The 16096-nt window shown below is 42.8% G+C and overlaps 1 protein-coding gene across 17 annotated transcripts in view; it reads left to right on the top strand.

Moving 5' to 3' along the window:
* The window catches only part of ank1a (ankyrin 1, erythrocytic a), a 90122-nt gene that overhangs the window by 57300 nt on the left and 16726 nt on the right, over window positions 1-16096 (top strand). For 11 of the 17 annotated variants that reach the window (XM_055011593.1, XM_055011592.1, XM_055011587.1 and 8 more), the window contains 30 exons: window positions 985-1083; window positions 1868-1966; window positions 2248-2346; window positions 2532-2717; window positions 2874-2972; window positions 3067-3165; window positions 3276-3374; window positions 3654-3851; window positions 3945-4043; window positions 4180-4278; window positions 4378-4476; window positions 4800-4997; window positions 5107-5205; window positions 5310-5408; window positions 5511-5708; window positions 5819-5917; window positions 6298-6396; window positions 7605-7703; window positions 7794-7886; window positions 7997-8069; window positions 8190-8210; window positions 10792-10912; window positions 11100-11178; window positions 11831-11946; window positions 12047-12271; window positions 12565-12719; window positions 12807-13018; window positions 15105-15309; window positions 15552-15648; window positions 15818-16046. In XM_055011593.1, the coding sequence (XP_054867568.1) occupies window positions 985-1083; window positions 1868-1966; window positions 2248-2346; window positions 2532-2717; window positions 2874-2972; window positions 3067-3165; window positions 3276-3374; window positions 3654-3851; window positions 3945-4043; window positions 4180-4278; window positions 4378-4476; window positions 4800-4997; window positions 5107-5205; window positions 5310-5408; window positions 5511-5708; window positions 5819-5917; window positions 6298-6396; window positions 7605-7703; window positions 7794-7886; window positions 7997-8069; window positions 8190-8210; window positions 10792-10912; window positions 11100-11178; window positions 11831-11946; window positions 12047-12271; window positions 12565-12719; window positions 12807-13018; window positions 15105-15309; window positions 15552-15648; window positions 15818-16046 (3792 nt within the window). Of the gene's footprint in view, window positions 1-608; window positions 792-984; window positions 1084-1867; window positions 1967-2247; window positions 2347-2531; window positions 2718-2873; window positions 2973-3066; window positions 3166-3275; window positions 3375-3653; window positions 3852-3944; window positions 4044-4179; window positions 4279-4377; window positions 4477-4799; window positions 4998-5106; window positions 5206-5309; window positions 5409-5510; window positions 5709-5818; window positions 5918-6297; window positions 6397-7604; window positions 7704-7793; window positions 7887-7996; window positions 8070-8189; window positions 8211-10791; window positions 10913-11099; window positions 11179-11830; window positions 11947-12046; window positions 12272-12564; window positions 12720-12806; window positions 13019-15104; window positions 15310-15551; window positions 15649-15817; window positions 16047-16096 lie in introns of those variants that run through there. The other 6 variants (XM_055011595.1, XM_055011590.1, XM_055011588.1 and 3 more) reach the window with 6 other exon arrangements.

Raw genomic sequence — 16096 nt, 5'->3', positions numbered from 1 at the left:
CTATTTCTAACACAGGCCTCTGACGGATCTAAATAATGACACTATTTACTCATCTAACACAGTCGTACCATGATGCAGAGTGATGCATTTTTTTGAAGAAGTTGCAGATTGTCACTTTAGCTCAGTGGTGAGAGCATTGTTGTTCAGGTCGTGTGACTGTCAGCATGGTGGGAGTTTGGCCCAGTGGAGGCGTGACTGTGGCAGTCGTGTCTCTGTTTCCTGGTCTGAGTGGAAACCTCTGCCATGGCTCGCTCCCCAGCACGCTGCCTCACTCCTGCCCTCCCTTACCGTGTTTTCTTTCCTCTTCTATCCCTCTCAGTCTAACAACTGCTCCACCACATTCTCTCTCCCTGTTTGTGGACTGTTTTTCTAACTTACCTTCCTTTTTTTTTCTCTTGCTTCTTCCTTCTCCATCGCCTTCCTCCCCTCCTCCCCTCCCCTCCCTCCCTCCCTCTCTCCTGTGTCTGCAGTAGAGTGATGGTGTGCTGTGGTCTCCCCACTCAGAGGAATAATATCAGTGGTGTGGGAAAGGTCCAACCTCACATGTCCTGTGCGGCTGAAGGAAGGCTGTGTGAGGTCAGACCTATCCCACACGGCTCGTATTCTTCCCAGCCACGAGACCAGCGGCCTGCCATCTCCCTCCCGTCCTCCTCTTCCTCCTCCTCCTCCTCCTCCTCCTCTCATCATCATTAATCGAATGAAAATTTCTCATCTGGATTTTCATCCCTGTAGATGTTGTTTTTGCTAATGACCAGTCTGATTCTGAGAGTGCCGCATGCATGGTGTCCAGTGTAAGTATTTGCCTGCACTGGTTTGTGAGTGCTTCAGTCACTGTGATAACAAACCTGTTGTTTCAGTCGGCATGGCCTTCATGTGTTTGTTGGTATATACTGTGCGTGTGGTTATTTGTCTTAAATCAGGGAAAACTGCTCACAGTGTGTGGAGGAGCCTTCAGTATGAGGTCTGCTCTTCTCTCTCACTCAGAATGGGCTCAATGGGCTGCATCTCGCCTCGAAAGAAGGTCACGTCAAAATGGTGCTGGAGCTTCTCCACAATGGAATCGTACTGGAGACGACCACGAAGGTAAAATCTACTGAAAAAAAGTCTTAACTCTGAAAAAACAACGATGTCCAAAAAAAATCTAACTTGCTTTGATTTTTTTGGGACTTTTTGGATTTTTTTTTTGCAGAAGTGAAGGAATAGTTTGACATTTGGATAAATATGTGTAAATATATTGTTTTGAGATGAAGATGAAGATCTCATTTCCTTGACTATTGCAAAAAGTTGCTGCTTCTGACCAAGAATTAGTCTTTAACCCTAATTTGTTATTCTTACAATTAGGTCGCCCCAAAATTAAACAAACAGGATATACAATGCTAATTACTATGCAATTCTTTTTTTTACTTACTTAGTTGCTTATCCTACTTTCTTACTAAACTAAGCACACTGGCTACTTGTAACACCGTAGCTTCATATTTATTATAGCACATAGGAGTCATATAAATCTCCTCATCTTATTTGGTGCTTGGTACTTACGCTTACTTGTTATAACTCATTTGTATTTCCCAAACATGATTTACTATTCTATTATAGCTATTTCTTTGCCATTTCCATCATTAAAACTTACTTTTTTCTACACGACTGCGTATGAAATGTTCTGACCAAAATGTGTCTGAGCATTAAAATCTGTCAGGTATTGAAATTCTAAATGTAGCACTTCTGGTTTGAATCTAGTTTAAACTTTGCTACCAGTATTGACATAAATTATGTTGCAATCTGTCCAAAAAACAAAAAACACATGCATGTGAGATCTCACCTATAATGCTTAGTGCTTATTATAACTGTGTGCTCATCCATGTTTAAACAGAAAGGCAACACGGCCCTGCACATTGCAGCCTTGGCAGGGCAGGAGCAGGTTGTCACAGAGCTGGTTAACTACGGGGCCAATGTCAACGCTCAGTCCCAGGTGAGACTCGGAGCTGCTCTCACAGCGCTGGTTACAGGACACACTGAGGCTGCTCTTCACTACTTACTATGTGAACTTTACTGCGAAGCCACTGTAGTAACTATTGCAATTCCATCTGTTAACGCGTGTCTCTGTTCCAATATTTCTGTGGGTTGCTGTTTCCTCTCTGTGTACATCCCTGTGTGTGCATCTGTGACCGTCTCCTTCTTGCTGTGTTTGTGTCTCCTCTGCTGCTGCTGCTGTGTGTGTGTGCGCCTGTCTGTCCTGTCTTTCTGAGACAGAAAGGTTTCACTCCACTCTACATGGCTGCACAAGAAAACCATCTAGAGGTTGTGAAGTTTCTTCTGGAGAACGGAGCCAATCAGAGCATTCCAACAGAGGTACCCAAAGAACTGCGAGAAGTTTTTAAAGAGTAATCCCCCAAACTCTTCAATCCCATCCTTGCTGAGCCATGCTCGCTGTGTTTCCATTCTGTTCTGTTCTCATAAGCCTCTCTCCTTACACGACCCTCGTTTTCTCTCCACAAGTCAACATTTCTTCTCTAACTCTCTCTCTGGTGCTGCAGGATGGATTTACTCCTCTTGCCGTGGCTCTTCAGCAGGGACATGAAAATGTCGTAGCCCTGCTCATCAACTACGGCACCAAGGGAAAGGTCCGCCTCCCTGCGCTGCACATTGCAGCACGCAACGACGATACCCGCACAGCCGCGGTGCTTTTGCAGAACGACCCCAATCCTGATGTACTCAGCAAGGTGTGTGGATCTGAATGTGTGAACGGCTGCAGGTATTTAGTACAGTACATGCACTGAAAGAATGGGCATCTGTGTTTGTTGTCTCTGTACAGTTTGACTTTCTAAAATGCAAAGCTAATGAGAATGCCATTTATTCACACTGATGTGTCCCCACAGACTGGATTCACACCCCTCCACATTGCTGCACACTATGAAAACTTGAACGTAGCTCAACTGCTGCTCAACAGGGGAGCCAATGTCAACTTCACCCCAAAGGTAGGGAACAGCTAATGGTGATAGAAGGTCGACCATTTGTCCTTTCTTTCTGTTCTCTCTGTGTTTGTCTAAGCTCATCCGTGTCTCTCTGCAGAACGGCATCACTCCTCTGCACATTGCATCCAGACGGGGGAATGTGATCATGGTCCGACTCCTGCTGGACCGAGGGGCACAGATCGATGCCAAGACCAAGGTGCAGCAGACATCTATCCTGTCGTTTCCAAAGCTCTTTCATTCACCGGTTGTCTTTGTTTCTAATTTGATGCATCATTAACTAAATCACTAACAATCGTCTCTCCTCAGGATGAGCTTACTCCTCTGCACTGTGCAGCCAGAAATGGTCATGTCAGGATCATAGAGATCCTGCTGGACCATGGAGCCCCCATCCAGGCAAAGACGAAGGTAAACTATGTATGACAGCTGAAAGAAATTATTCACTCCTCTTAAACAAATGTACTGAACATCGTCTAGTTTGGTTCTGAGTGCTGATCAGTGAGCTTTTTTGTGCTTTTCCTTTCGGGATTTAATTAAGTAAATGAAAGCGGAGGTTGGGGATTCACCAAACACAACCAGTGCTGCTGCTTTTCCCTCTGATTGTTTTCACTGCAAGATCATTTGCTTTCTTCCTGTTTTGCAAGTGATGAAAAAGTCAACACAGTTTCTTTTTCTTTTTTTTTGTAGAATGGCCTGTCTCCAATCCACATGGCAGCGCAGGGGGACCACATGGACTGCGTCAAGCAGCTTCTGCAGTACAACGCAGAAATTGACGACATCACACTGGACCATCTTACCCCTCTGCACGTGGCGGCACACTGTGGCCACCACCGTATGGCCAAAGTACTACTGGACAAAGGGGCCAAACCCAACTCCCGGGCTCTGGTTAGTGAAAAGCATACACTGTCATCACAATCAGTTCAGACAAAGTTGCTTTTACACTTTGTAGTGATGAGAAATGTTCCTTTGCTTTTTCAGAATGGCTTTACACCTCTGCATATTGCTTGTAAAAAGAACCACATGCGTGTGATGGACCTTCTGCTCAAACACTCGGCGTCGTTAGAGGCTGTGACTGAGGTAAACAATCAAGAGGAGCAAAAATAAATCAAAATCACAGGTGTAGAAACACTAAAAGTAAGAGCATCTGTCAGGTGCTTTAATAAATCTGAAAATCTGTTTATAATTCTTCTATCTCTGCGCTCCTTTTCAACAGTCTGGCCTGACCCCCCTCCATGTGGCATCCTTTATGGGTCATCTCAACATTGTAAAGATCCTGCTGCAGAAAGGAGCTTCCCCCAGCGCCTCCAATGTAGTGAGTAGAATTTTCAATACTAACTCAAATGTCCCACTCACATCTTCCTATAGCATTGTTGCTGAATCTGACTGTTTTTTTCTGTCTGTTTGTAAACAGAAAGTGGAGACTCCTCTCCATATGGCATCTCGGGCAGGACACTATGAGGTGGCAGAGTTTTTATTGCAGAATGCAGCACCAGTGGATGCCAAGGCCAAGGTGGAGATTTCACACACCAAAGCACAATCTGCATATCCATGAACTCATGCAACAGATTCCTCATAGATACAGTAAATTTCCTGAAAGCCTCAATTTGTTACCTGGAAGTGGTGATTAAAAAATCCAGTTTAGCAACTGATTCCTGGCAGAGGAAGCAGATACTCTAATTTCCCTCCTACACACCACAGCCTCATTTTGACTAGTAATGGAGATCATAGGAGAACTCAATTAAAACAGTATCATATTTTTACAGTAGAAAACTTAAATTCAGGTGTTTCACAGAGTATGTTAGGTGTCATATTTACTGTTCTCTCCCTGTTCAGGATGACCAAACACCTCTGCATTGTGCTGCTCGGATGGGCCACAAGGAACTAGTGAAGCTTCTGCTGGAGCACAAAGCCAACCCCAACTCCACCACCACAGCAGGACACACACCTCTACATATCGCTGCCCGGGAAGGCCATGTGCAAACTGTACGCATCCTCCTGGACATGGAGGCTCAGCAGACCAAGATGACCAAGGTAAAGCCATGCTGCTCATGCTATTTTTCTGTATCATTTGGCTGTTTTAAGGCCGTCAGGCTACACAGTCACTAACACTGTGTCTACTTCCCTGTTGGTGCCTCTGTAGAAAGGCTTCACTCCGCTGCATGTGGCCTCCAAGTACGGCAAGGTGGATGTAGCTGAGCTGCTGCTGGAGAGAGGAGCAAACCCTAATGCAGCTGGGAAGGTGAGAAAAATAGGGCTCGGCCATATGAAAGGAACTGCCAAAAGATGAATAAAGTGTGGTTTGATTTACCCCAGTCCAATGAACTTTTGATCCTCTATTTAAAGAATGGTCTGACTCCGCTGCACGTCGCTGTACATCACAACAACCTGGATGTGGTTAACTTGCTTGTCAGCAAAGGAGGGTCACCGCATAGTGCAGCCAGGGTAAATAAAAAAGAGATACACTCAAGTCTGGACGTAACTCAAGCAGAGTGACTTACGATCGTGGACACATTTTTCTAGCCACAACTCATGTCTCTTCTGCAGAACGGCTACACTGCCCTCCACATAGCATCCAAGCAGAACCAGGTTGAGGTGGCTAACAGCCTGCTGCAGTACGGAGCTTCGGCCAATGCTGAGTCACTGCAGGGAGTCACACCTCTCCACCTGGCCTCACAGGAAGGAAGGCCCGACATGGTCTCACTGCTCATCTCCAAACAGGCCAATGTCAACCTTGGCAACAAGGCAAGAACAGATGATTAAAGAATGAAAGAAATGTGGCCCAAGTGTTTATTTGATGTAAAACCAAATTAACTGTGACTTGATTTGTTTTGTGCTTGATGTGTTTGACACAGAGTGGATTAACCCCGCTCCACCTGGTGGCACAAGAGGGTCATGTTGGCATCGCTGATATCTTGGTGAAGCAGGGAGCTTCAGTCTATGCAGCCACACGGGTAAGACCTTCTTCGCTTCATGGTTCTGCAGTCAGAAAAGCCAGCAGACTGAATATTCAGGTTGACAGCGTCACCTTGAACTCTTGTAGGGTTGTTAAAACCTTGTCCTTTTAGAAAATTCATGTACTGTGTGGTTATATGACGAGCACAATAATTACATCCTCATTTGTTGATTCCTGAAAGGCTTTTTGAATGCATTTTTATGTCAATAATCTGTTTTCGAAGCAAGCATTATGAAATATTCATTAAATGCTGAACCTCATATGGGATCAAATCTGCATAATGTTGTCAAATCACAGTAGAAGGTGCTTAAGACACTGAAGTTATGTGTCTGATCGGGACTGTGTTTAAGAGTTTTTACTGTTTCGCTCCTCCATCAGATGGGTTACACCCCTCTCCATGTAGCTTGTCACTATGGCAACATCAAAATGGTGAAGTTCCTCCTGCAGCAACAGGCCAACGTCAACAGCAAAACAAGGGTGAGTGCCTCCCCCTGGTTTTGTTATAAAACTACAGCAAAATCATCCTGAGCATGAGTCACAGTTACTGTACACTGTGTGAGTAAATACAGTTAGAGTCCATTACTCAGTTAAAAGCACAGGTTGTGAAGATAGCAGGGTGATTTAATGGGCTTTCGTAATGTCTCTCAAGTGTAATCTATTAGCATGTAAAGCAAAGACCGGACATGGAGGGAGAAGACTTTTATGCTCATATCAGGGGGTGGGAGTGCTTCTGTTTGAAAACATGGTTTACTGGAATATTTACAGAAACTGTTTAAAACTGGTGCTTCTTTATTTTACCACACCAGCAACAACTGAAGTTGAAGGTATTATATTTTTGTTTTGTCCGTGTGTGCATCCATCTGTTTCCCATATATGATTTCTCTTGCACGCCTTAAGGGAATTTAAAGGAATTCCAACTTAGACTTAGGGATGAACTAATCAGATGTTGATGTCAGAGGTCACTGTGACCTCATAAAACACGGTTATGGCCATAACTCAAGAATCCACGTTAATTATGACAAAATTGGACACAAATGTCTAGTAAGACAAAATGATGTGATGACGTTTTATATCCAACAGGTCAAACATCACTTTCACTGTAACATCTTAATGTTTTGCAAAAAAGTTGTTTTCTAGCTATTACTCAGTGTCCAGACTCAGGAACAGAAAGAGACTTATATGAAAAGTGCAACTTGATGAGTTGTCAGAAGATATAGTCATTAGGGAGGAATTCTAGTTTATACTCAAATAATCATACACACAAAGTGTTGTGACTAAAAGTGTCAAAAATACATTACAGCACTGTGAAAGTCTCTTTTTGCATATCCCCGATGGGGTCAGAGTGCAGGGTCAGCTATGATAAGGAAACCCTGGAGCAGATAGGGTTGAAGGTCTTGCTCAGGGTCCCAACAGTGGCAGCTTGGCCGTGTTGAGTCTTTAAACAAGATTGCCGAGCCATCACTGCCCACTAGCTGGGGCAAAAAAACTAGCTGATAAATAAAGTTAGATGTAAGGCTGCAACTAGCCTCTCACCATCAACAGACTGTTTCTTGACACCTGCTAATCAATTCCATGTATGGTCAGTTAAATTGTCAGATAGCAGCAGCAATTTTATCTACAAGTTCTCAGAGCACCAGCTGACTTTGAGATGGCTTGTTTTAGCTCACCTTTTGCCTCTCTTGCAGCTTGGTTACACTCCTCTGCACCAGGCAGCCCAGCAGGGACACACAGACATTGTAACGCTGTTGCTGAAGCATGGCGCTCAGCCCAATGAGACCACCACAGTGAGTATGAAGATACATCCCCCTCCTCATCCTCAGTCATAAAGTTATGTCTTCAGAGATCTGATCGCTGTATCGCTCTCTTTCCATCAGCATGGTACCTCGGCCCTGGCTATTGCTAAGAGGTTGGGCTACATCTCTGTGATTGACGTCCTAAAGCTTGTAACTGAGGAGACGGTTTCCATGGTGAGAAGTTTAGAATAGCTACTATGGATACAACACTGGCTTTATGTGGTCATGATAAACGTATGGAAATACTGTTAGAAAACTTGAAGATTTTCTCTCTGCTGTTGCAGACGACCACAGAGAAACACCGCATGAGTTTCCCAGAAACAGTGGATGAGATACTAGACGTGTCTGAGGATGAAGGTACAGCACTTAGATTTTTACTGATTTCTCAAAACTGTAGGGAACTGTTGATGTTAAAAATGGTCATGAAATATTCTTTTTTTTCCAACTCATTTTTTTTGCCTTTTGCCCTTTTTTTAGGAATTGCACAGCTAACATTAGGTATGAATGTCTATTTCTTTCTTTGTGCGGCATTCATAGGTCGTTGTCAAAAAGTGTGGTGCTCCATTTCAAGCTCACTCCATCTTTGTGCCCCTGCCTCGCTCTCTCTCTCGTTCCCTCTGTAGTGGTACTCACTGTGATGGTGGCTCTAGTTTCTCATTGGCATGCACCCATAACACTCATATCTGTAACCTCTAAATGTCCCTTCAATAACATCCTCACTCTCACACTCTCCAGGTGTCTTTTTCTCTCCATGTTCTGACATAAGTCCTTGTTTTAATAATAACAGTGACAGCCAACACATAGATCGCCTACCTATAAGCATTGCATCCATTACTACTAATATCATATCAGATTGTAAAAATCTTAGAAACCTGCTCTGTGAGGTTTTAGAGTTCATAGTGGAGTGGTGTTGTCTGAAATGTGGATGTCTACAGTCGTGTCTACATTCAAATCTACCTTCATTGTGTGGTGTTGATCATGTGCCACGTTGTTTTTGATTGTCTTGTCTTGCTGTCATGTGATCTGTGTTTGTCGGTCGGGAATTAGAGGAAATGGTAGCTTAAAATTTCTTAAATAGCTATAATGAACATTTTTGTATTAAATATATGCCACGACAAGAATCTGGAAGCAGTCAGTTGTTGTAATGAACACAAAGAATCATCACCTGGCTCAGTAGTTATTCTCAGACTTACAGCAACTTTCAGTGTACTGTTTTGGTCTTGCAGCCACTTTTTGGTTCAATGAAGTAGAATTTCCACTCTGATATGCAGCTGCTCTGAATTAAAAAGAGCTATAATAACCCACCGTCTAGCATTTAGCTGATAATATGTCAGATATTTCCTCCAGGATTTGGTAGACAGCATAAAAGGGCAGAGAATTTTGGTGTTAGATTCATCAGTCGGACAGAAACACAGCACTGGAATATAGTCTATCTTGTGATGGAATCACACCAGCTTTGACACGCATCAACATGTTGATCCCTAAGTATTTACTAGTCATTACTACATCATGACATGAGTACTCAGTACTCATGAATTGGACCACACGCATTTCCAAGCTCAGCTTTCTCTTCAATCTCAACGACATGAATGTCAAGTTTTGTGAGTGCATCGTGTACAGTTTTGACGTTATTATGCCACAGTAACACATACAAACCACTCTTCTGTGGCAGTTTCTGCTGCAGAAACTGTGTCCAGGACCACATTTTTCCATGATGGCACACACAAAAACAGACTCAAGGTCAAACAATACTAGCTTTGTTTTCGCTGCTGGTGATAAATACCATAGTTTCTTTGCATCTGTAGGTGTGTGAATAAGCAGCTGTTTCTGTGACTTGTGAGTGAGATGTCAGTTCACAGTTCACAGCTAATTTCTGCTGCCCCCAAGTGGCCACACAAGTCCCTCATGGTAGGTTTCGCTTTAATTCCTGCAGTTTGCAGCACTGCTGATAATACTGTCAGCGGATATTATGTCTTGATATATTTAGTCCCTTGATAATTCAACTAACAGATTGTCAGTGTTGCTCTAAATATAGAAAGTAGCTGAGTCGCCATCTTAAAGACACATCACGTATCCGGAACGGTAAAGTGATACTGGCAGATTATGTGACGCACACCCGTGCATATGGTAACACTTTGCCTACACAACACAAGACAGAGAATATACAAGACATGAGCTGACTCATATGAACCTGTCTGTGGGAAGAGCTCTCACAGAGTCAAACATAGTATAATGACACCTACGACATCACTCTGGCTGCAGACCTCATACAGACACCCACTCTCACAAGCTGTGCTGATACGGTTACAAATTCACACACACAGGGAAGACTCCTTGTCGCTGCTGGTGAATTCTTAAACGTTATCACTCTTTTTGGGGGGTAAGTAACCGAAACCCACCTTGACTACGATCTAGTAATGCTGTTTGTTCAAAGGAGAGTCGAGAACAGCTTGTGCTGGTGTTCTCCTGTGTTGTTGAGGAATGATGCTGTTCTGACTGTCTCTGAGCTTGTAGTTGTGTGTTTTAGAGCAAATCTCCTCATGCATCACTTTCTGAAGCAGCTGATCTTTAAAGCTCCCACTTCAGTAACTGTTTATTCTCTAGACAACAGTTTTTGGAATGAGATTGTGCTAATGCATGCTCTCATCAGAGATAGTGCATATCTGTCATGTTTTCAACTGGTCCAGTCTGAAGTCTACAGTTTCCTCTTTTACTTCGATGTAGTAATGATCAGGGATTCTGAATCAAAAGTGTTGGACTCAGCATCCTGTGACTACGCCGGATGATTGTTCATGTCCCTGTACCTTCTTTTTAAAGTGTTCTGTGGAAGTAGTTGCATTTATTTTGCCACTGATTTGTAGTAACAAGGTCAGTGTTAAGAAGACTGTCAGTGATGTTTCATTTCACCAGTCTAACCACAACATAACAGAACTATCACCTAAATCCTGGGTTGTCATGTTGTCTAACCCTTCTAACCACCAGTTAACGTTCTTTTTCTTTTGTTTCTCTCTTTCTCTTGTGCTGTTTCACCAACCTGACCACGGTCTATTCGCTCTCTTTGGCATGTTGTTCTCTGAAGGAGAGGAGCTCTTGGGGACAGAAGGGGCCAGGTACATGAAGATGGATGACATGAAAGACCATGATGACGATTTCCTCTCCCCCAAGAAATCACTGGAGTACGAGAGAGGGCTGGGCACAGCGTAAGGGGGACTGGGCGGGGAAGCAGGGGGGAGAGAGCCAAGCTAGTAGCCATGAGCTAATAGGTGGATGGATAGAAGAGGATGTACCATAGACACACACTAAGCACCGGGCTGAACACTGGGGAGGAGCTCAGATGTAAAGAGATGTCATCAATCTGACTTGTTTGTTTCTCGTTTCATACAACAGGAATTATTCGCCAGCCATTCCCAGGATTCCTCGTGTTTCTCCAGAGACTGTCATCCTGAGAGAACATGAGATAGATCAGGTACTGTACAGAGCAGTATGACTGAGATACTTAAAAGCATGAAGGGCTGCACAAGGAATTTTACATTGCACTTCCAGAATGTGGCTAAATGGTCAAAACTGAAGAAGCAGAGAAAGTCAGACTTGTGCTCTGTAGTATATGCACAAAGGTGTCTGACCACTAGTCTTAGGACTAGTAAGCACTATAACCAAATAACCTCCATCTGCTAATAAACATTTTGAGATATGGCTTAAAGCTCAGAAAAAATTTTATAATGCTCTGAGTGAATTTTGAGTTAAAGTCAAAATTCTGTTTCCAAGGTCAAGAATCAATTTTTCCGGTAAGGCTGGAATCTTACCAGTGTAGAGACTATGGACATGTTTTTAAAGAATCTAAAATACACAGTTTTGATTAGAACTTCTACATTTAAACCTATAGATGACCTTCTTGGGAAGCACCAACATTGATACGGTCATTTTCAGTTCTTTTTTTTTGTGGCATGGCAAAAGTTTAAATTGGGAATCTCTGCTTTTCTATGTCAAATTGTGTAATCTGTCACCACAGCCTTGTCATTACTCTCTCTGATAATCACATGGCATTAGTTCAATTTATAGAACATTATTTTAAGCACTGTTGAAGAATCACAAACACTTTCTCTTTATCTCTGCTGTAGCAACACACTCCACTTCCACTGCCCAAAGAATACGACGAGGACTCGCTGATTCCCAGCAGCCCGGCAACCGAGACGTCTGACAACGTCAGCCCAGTGGCCAGTCCCATACACACAGGGTCAGCACGCCGCGCACAGAGGAAGACACTTTATTCAACTTAATCTCCGTTTAATCTCAGATCAGGCGGTTGAAATTTAACAATCTTTGTCCAACAACAGGTTCCTGGTCAGTTTTATGGTGGACGCTCGGGGCGGTTCCATGCGAGGCAGCAGGCATAATGGTCTGCGTGTCATCATACCTCCACGGACGTGTGCGGCACCCACCCGCATCACCTGCCGCCTGGTGAAGCCGCAGAAGCTGACCAGCCCCCCTCCGCTGGTGGAGGGAGAGGGGCTGGCCAGCAGGATCATCTCCCTGGGTCCAGCCAGCATGCAGTTCCTGGGGTGAGGAAACTTCCTTCTCTTTGTTCAGCAGCCAGTTTCTTAGTGCATTTGATTTATTGTTTTTAATTTTTTGATGAGATTGGCATCTCCTGTGGACATAATTGGTTATGATTTGATGCATCATCTTCAAATTATTGTGCTTTTTATTACTCAAGTCATGACATGGTGTAATTTTTTTGTAGTTTTTCATATAAAGGCTCAACAATAGTAGAATATCCTGCAGACAGATAAAAGCCATGCTCATTTTTAAAATTGTTTTATATATTTCTGTGTGCACTCTTGTGTAATTCCAGACCAGTGATTGTGGAGATCCCCCACTTTGCTGCTCTGGGTCGTGGTGACCGGGAGCTCGTCGTGCTGAGGAGCGAAAATGGATCAGTGTGGAAAGAACACCGCAATCGCTATGGTGACGAGGTGCTAGAAACAATCCTCAACGGAATGGATGAAGGTGAGACTTTAACCTCAGATGGACAATCACACACGTCACTGGGTGGCATCACTTTGTCAGAAATATAGCTGTGTCTTCTCTCCCCAGACTTGGAAAGTCAAGAGGAACTTGGAAAGAAGCGGATCCGCCGCATTATCTCCACCGACTTCCCCCTTTACTTCGCTGTCGTGTCACGAGTGCAGCAAGAAAGCGACCTGATTGGTCCAGAGGGCGGTTCTCTGACAAGTAAACTGGTGCCGATGGTCCAGGCCACGTTTCCTGAGACGGCGGTCACCAAACGAGTCCGCCTGGGGCTGCAGGTGAGATGGGACGATGAGGAGAAGGAAGGAGAGCAAAGACAGAATCGTTAATGCCTGTGTTGCCTGAAACAAAAAGCATGTTGGATTTACTTTGATTGACCGTCGAATGACCTGATCATATCAGCACGTGTGCCAAGTTTTCCCGATTTCATTTTCTGATATATTTTGTTTTGCTTGTCACATTGTTAGAGGACCTTTTTGCCTTTTATTTTATTCAATGCATGCACTTGGCACCTTCATACAACAGTGGACTGCTCATTCAGTGCTGATATTGTTCTTGTTTGTTTTGCCTTCAGTGACGTCTGTCTCACTAATGTATTTATGTCACTGGCAAAGCCCTGTACTTTATATTTAGTATATTTAACACATCTAGGAAATATTTAATCATCTGCATTCTTTTTTTTTATCCAGGAAAGACTGTGTATGCATTTTCTAGTAGTTTTGGTATCATTAATGTCAACAAAATGCGCTGAAAGGTTTTCTTTTCAGAAAAACAAAGATGTTTCTCGACACAAAAGAAGTGACACCTCAGCATGTGCGCTTCAACCCTTTTTAATTTTACTTTTATCACTGTTTGTGGAAGCTTTTGGCCCTGTTAGGTATGTATGGCTGCACATTTCAGGTCAAGTTTTCTCAAACATGCACACCAAAGACAAGAGAAATAATAAAATAATATACCACACTGAGTTCTACAGTAAATTTTCATTCTAAACATATTTATAAGGGTGCTTTTCAGTGCCTTTTTTCTGCTCATCCTGTCATATCAAACAGCTTTCTTAACACAAACATCCCCTTATAAATTAGTCCTCAGTGTCCAATGTCCTTCTCAAACATCCTGCTTCAAATCAAGGAATTAATGATACCGTTTCACTGGACTGTTAACTGTAAGATTAAAATCAGAACATTTGGGCTTTCAATTCTTTAATATGGCTAACTGCAGATTAAACTCTAAACTAAAGCAACAATCCAGTCAACAGTCATAAGATTTTATTCATTCTGGCACCATGGTTCTTTTCATTCATACCATTTATCTCAACATTTATTAAAGCTTTGAAACAAAAAGTACATTAAATGTAATCTTTCCCTCCTTGTGGATATATCTGTTATACATTTTCTCAGATTTGCTGACTTGGGATTTTAAGGCTCTGGTTGCATGTGATTTCATATTTATTGAGACGTTAAATCTCCCCGCTGTTTACCATTCTACTGTTTTGCATGACCATTCTCCTGGAAAGATTTTATTTCAGCTCTGCTTGCATTCATTCGTATTTTAACAAACTTTAAAAAAATGTCTAATTCAAAATCTTCTATTGATATGTAGGTCTGGTTTTAATTATGAGATGGAAACTTGTAATTCAGATGTCAGAGTATTTTTCAGTAAATCAAAATGAAAGATGGATACAGTGTGAATGGACCTTCGACTGCATGTTTAACTGTCCTTAAGACACATGAATGAATTTACAACAAACTAAATATATCTTGTAGACTAACACGCTACCACACATCCTGTAACCTCTAAGATGAAAATAGTGAATAGAACTGAATGTACGTTGAATAGAAATTGTGATAGTATTCAGAACAGATTTATTTTAACTATTTCACAACTATTTTTAGGACCTTATCTATTTAACAAAGATGTTATTGTATTAATCATGTGTTGAATGGCCTTGTGAAAAGCCACAGTGCCTTTTCTTCTTTGATATCTCTTTTGTATTAATGATTGTAAAAGCTTGTTGTTAACACACGTTACATTTTACAATAAAAAAAATCTATAAAGTCATACAACCAGTTTGTGTTACTATTGTTTTTCCCAAATGTTTTCTTTCAACTGTGTGACATTTTATTCACTGTGGACTTCTTTCTCTCTTTCTCTTCAATTTTTCCTGGGTTGGTTGTCCTCGCTTTCACCCTTTTTTCCTTTTGCTTGCCTCATTATCCACCTACCTTATCTCATTATCTTTTTAAAAAAATCTCCATTGCTTCCTTATGTTTCCCTCTTTTGTGTTATTTCCATTTTTCTACCACATCATCAAACCTGTGCCCCCGTCATGTGCTCCCTCTCTCCATCATTTACTTTCAACCTCAGGCTCAGCCGGTTCCAGATGAGCTTGTTGCAAAGCTGCTGGGTAACCAAGCAAACTTTAGCCCCGTCGTCACTGTGGAGCCTCGGCGGCGCAAGTTTCACCGACCAATCGGCCTGCGTATCCCTCTGCCCCCGTCCTGGAAGGAAAGCCCCCGAGACTCTGGGGAGGGCGACACCACCAGCCTGCGTCTGCTCTGCTCAGTCATAGGTACCACATGCTACAACTCAGCGTTGTGTGCGTGTGGGCGAGTGATTATGTGTGTTTGTTTCAATGGCAGCAGATTGCAAGAAGGAATTATGGTGCAAAAGTGTTAATTTACAGGAGAAACATGCCAGCATCACAACTGGATTAAAAGGAATGTTTGTTATGTTTTGTAGAAACCTGCCTTCATGCGACTTTATGAGCATTGATCACTCAGTTTGCCTTTTCTTATCCTGTCTGACTCAAAGGTGGTACAGCTCCAGCCCAGTGGGAGGACATTACTGGCACCACCAAGCTTATCTATGCTAATGACTGCGCCAGTTTCACAACCAATGTTTCAGCACGGTGAGTTCACTTGGCAACATATACAATCTATCCACACCCTACTGAAAAACGTGGTTTATTCCAAGTATTTACCATCTTAAACCTTCTCAGCAAAGCAGCTTGACTGTGATTAATGAAGACAGAGTAGATTTATATGCAACTCTGTGATTACATGATTGCCTCCTCTCAGATTCTGGCTGGCAGATTGTCCTCGGACAGCTGAGGCCGTCTCCTTTGCCAACCTGCTCTATAGAGAGCTGTCAGCTGTACCCTACATGGCCAAGTTTGTGGTGTTTGCAAAGATGAACGAGCTGCGCGAAGGCCGTCTGCGCTGCTACTGCATGACTGACGACAAGATGGACAAAACTCTGGAGCAACACGAGAACTTCACAGAAGTGGCTCGCAGCAGAGACATAGAGGTCAACTGAGTATTCTACATTGTTGGTTAAACACCCTAAACTCATGATGT

Source organism: Amphiprion ocellaris, chromosome 6 (genome assembly GCF_022539595.1).
Source record: "Amphiprion ocellaris isolate individual 3 ecotype Okinawa chromosome 6, ASM2253959v1, whole genome shotgun sequence".
In the NCBI taxonomy this organism is placed as follows: domain Eukaryota; kingdom Metazoa; phylum Chordata; class Actinopteri; family Pomacentridae; genus Amphiprion; species Amphiprion ocellaris.
The sequence above is the reverse complement of the archived record's forward strand: the minus strand, read 5'-3'. Positions and strand labels throughout refer to the sequence as shown.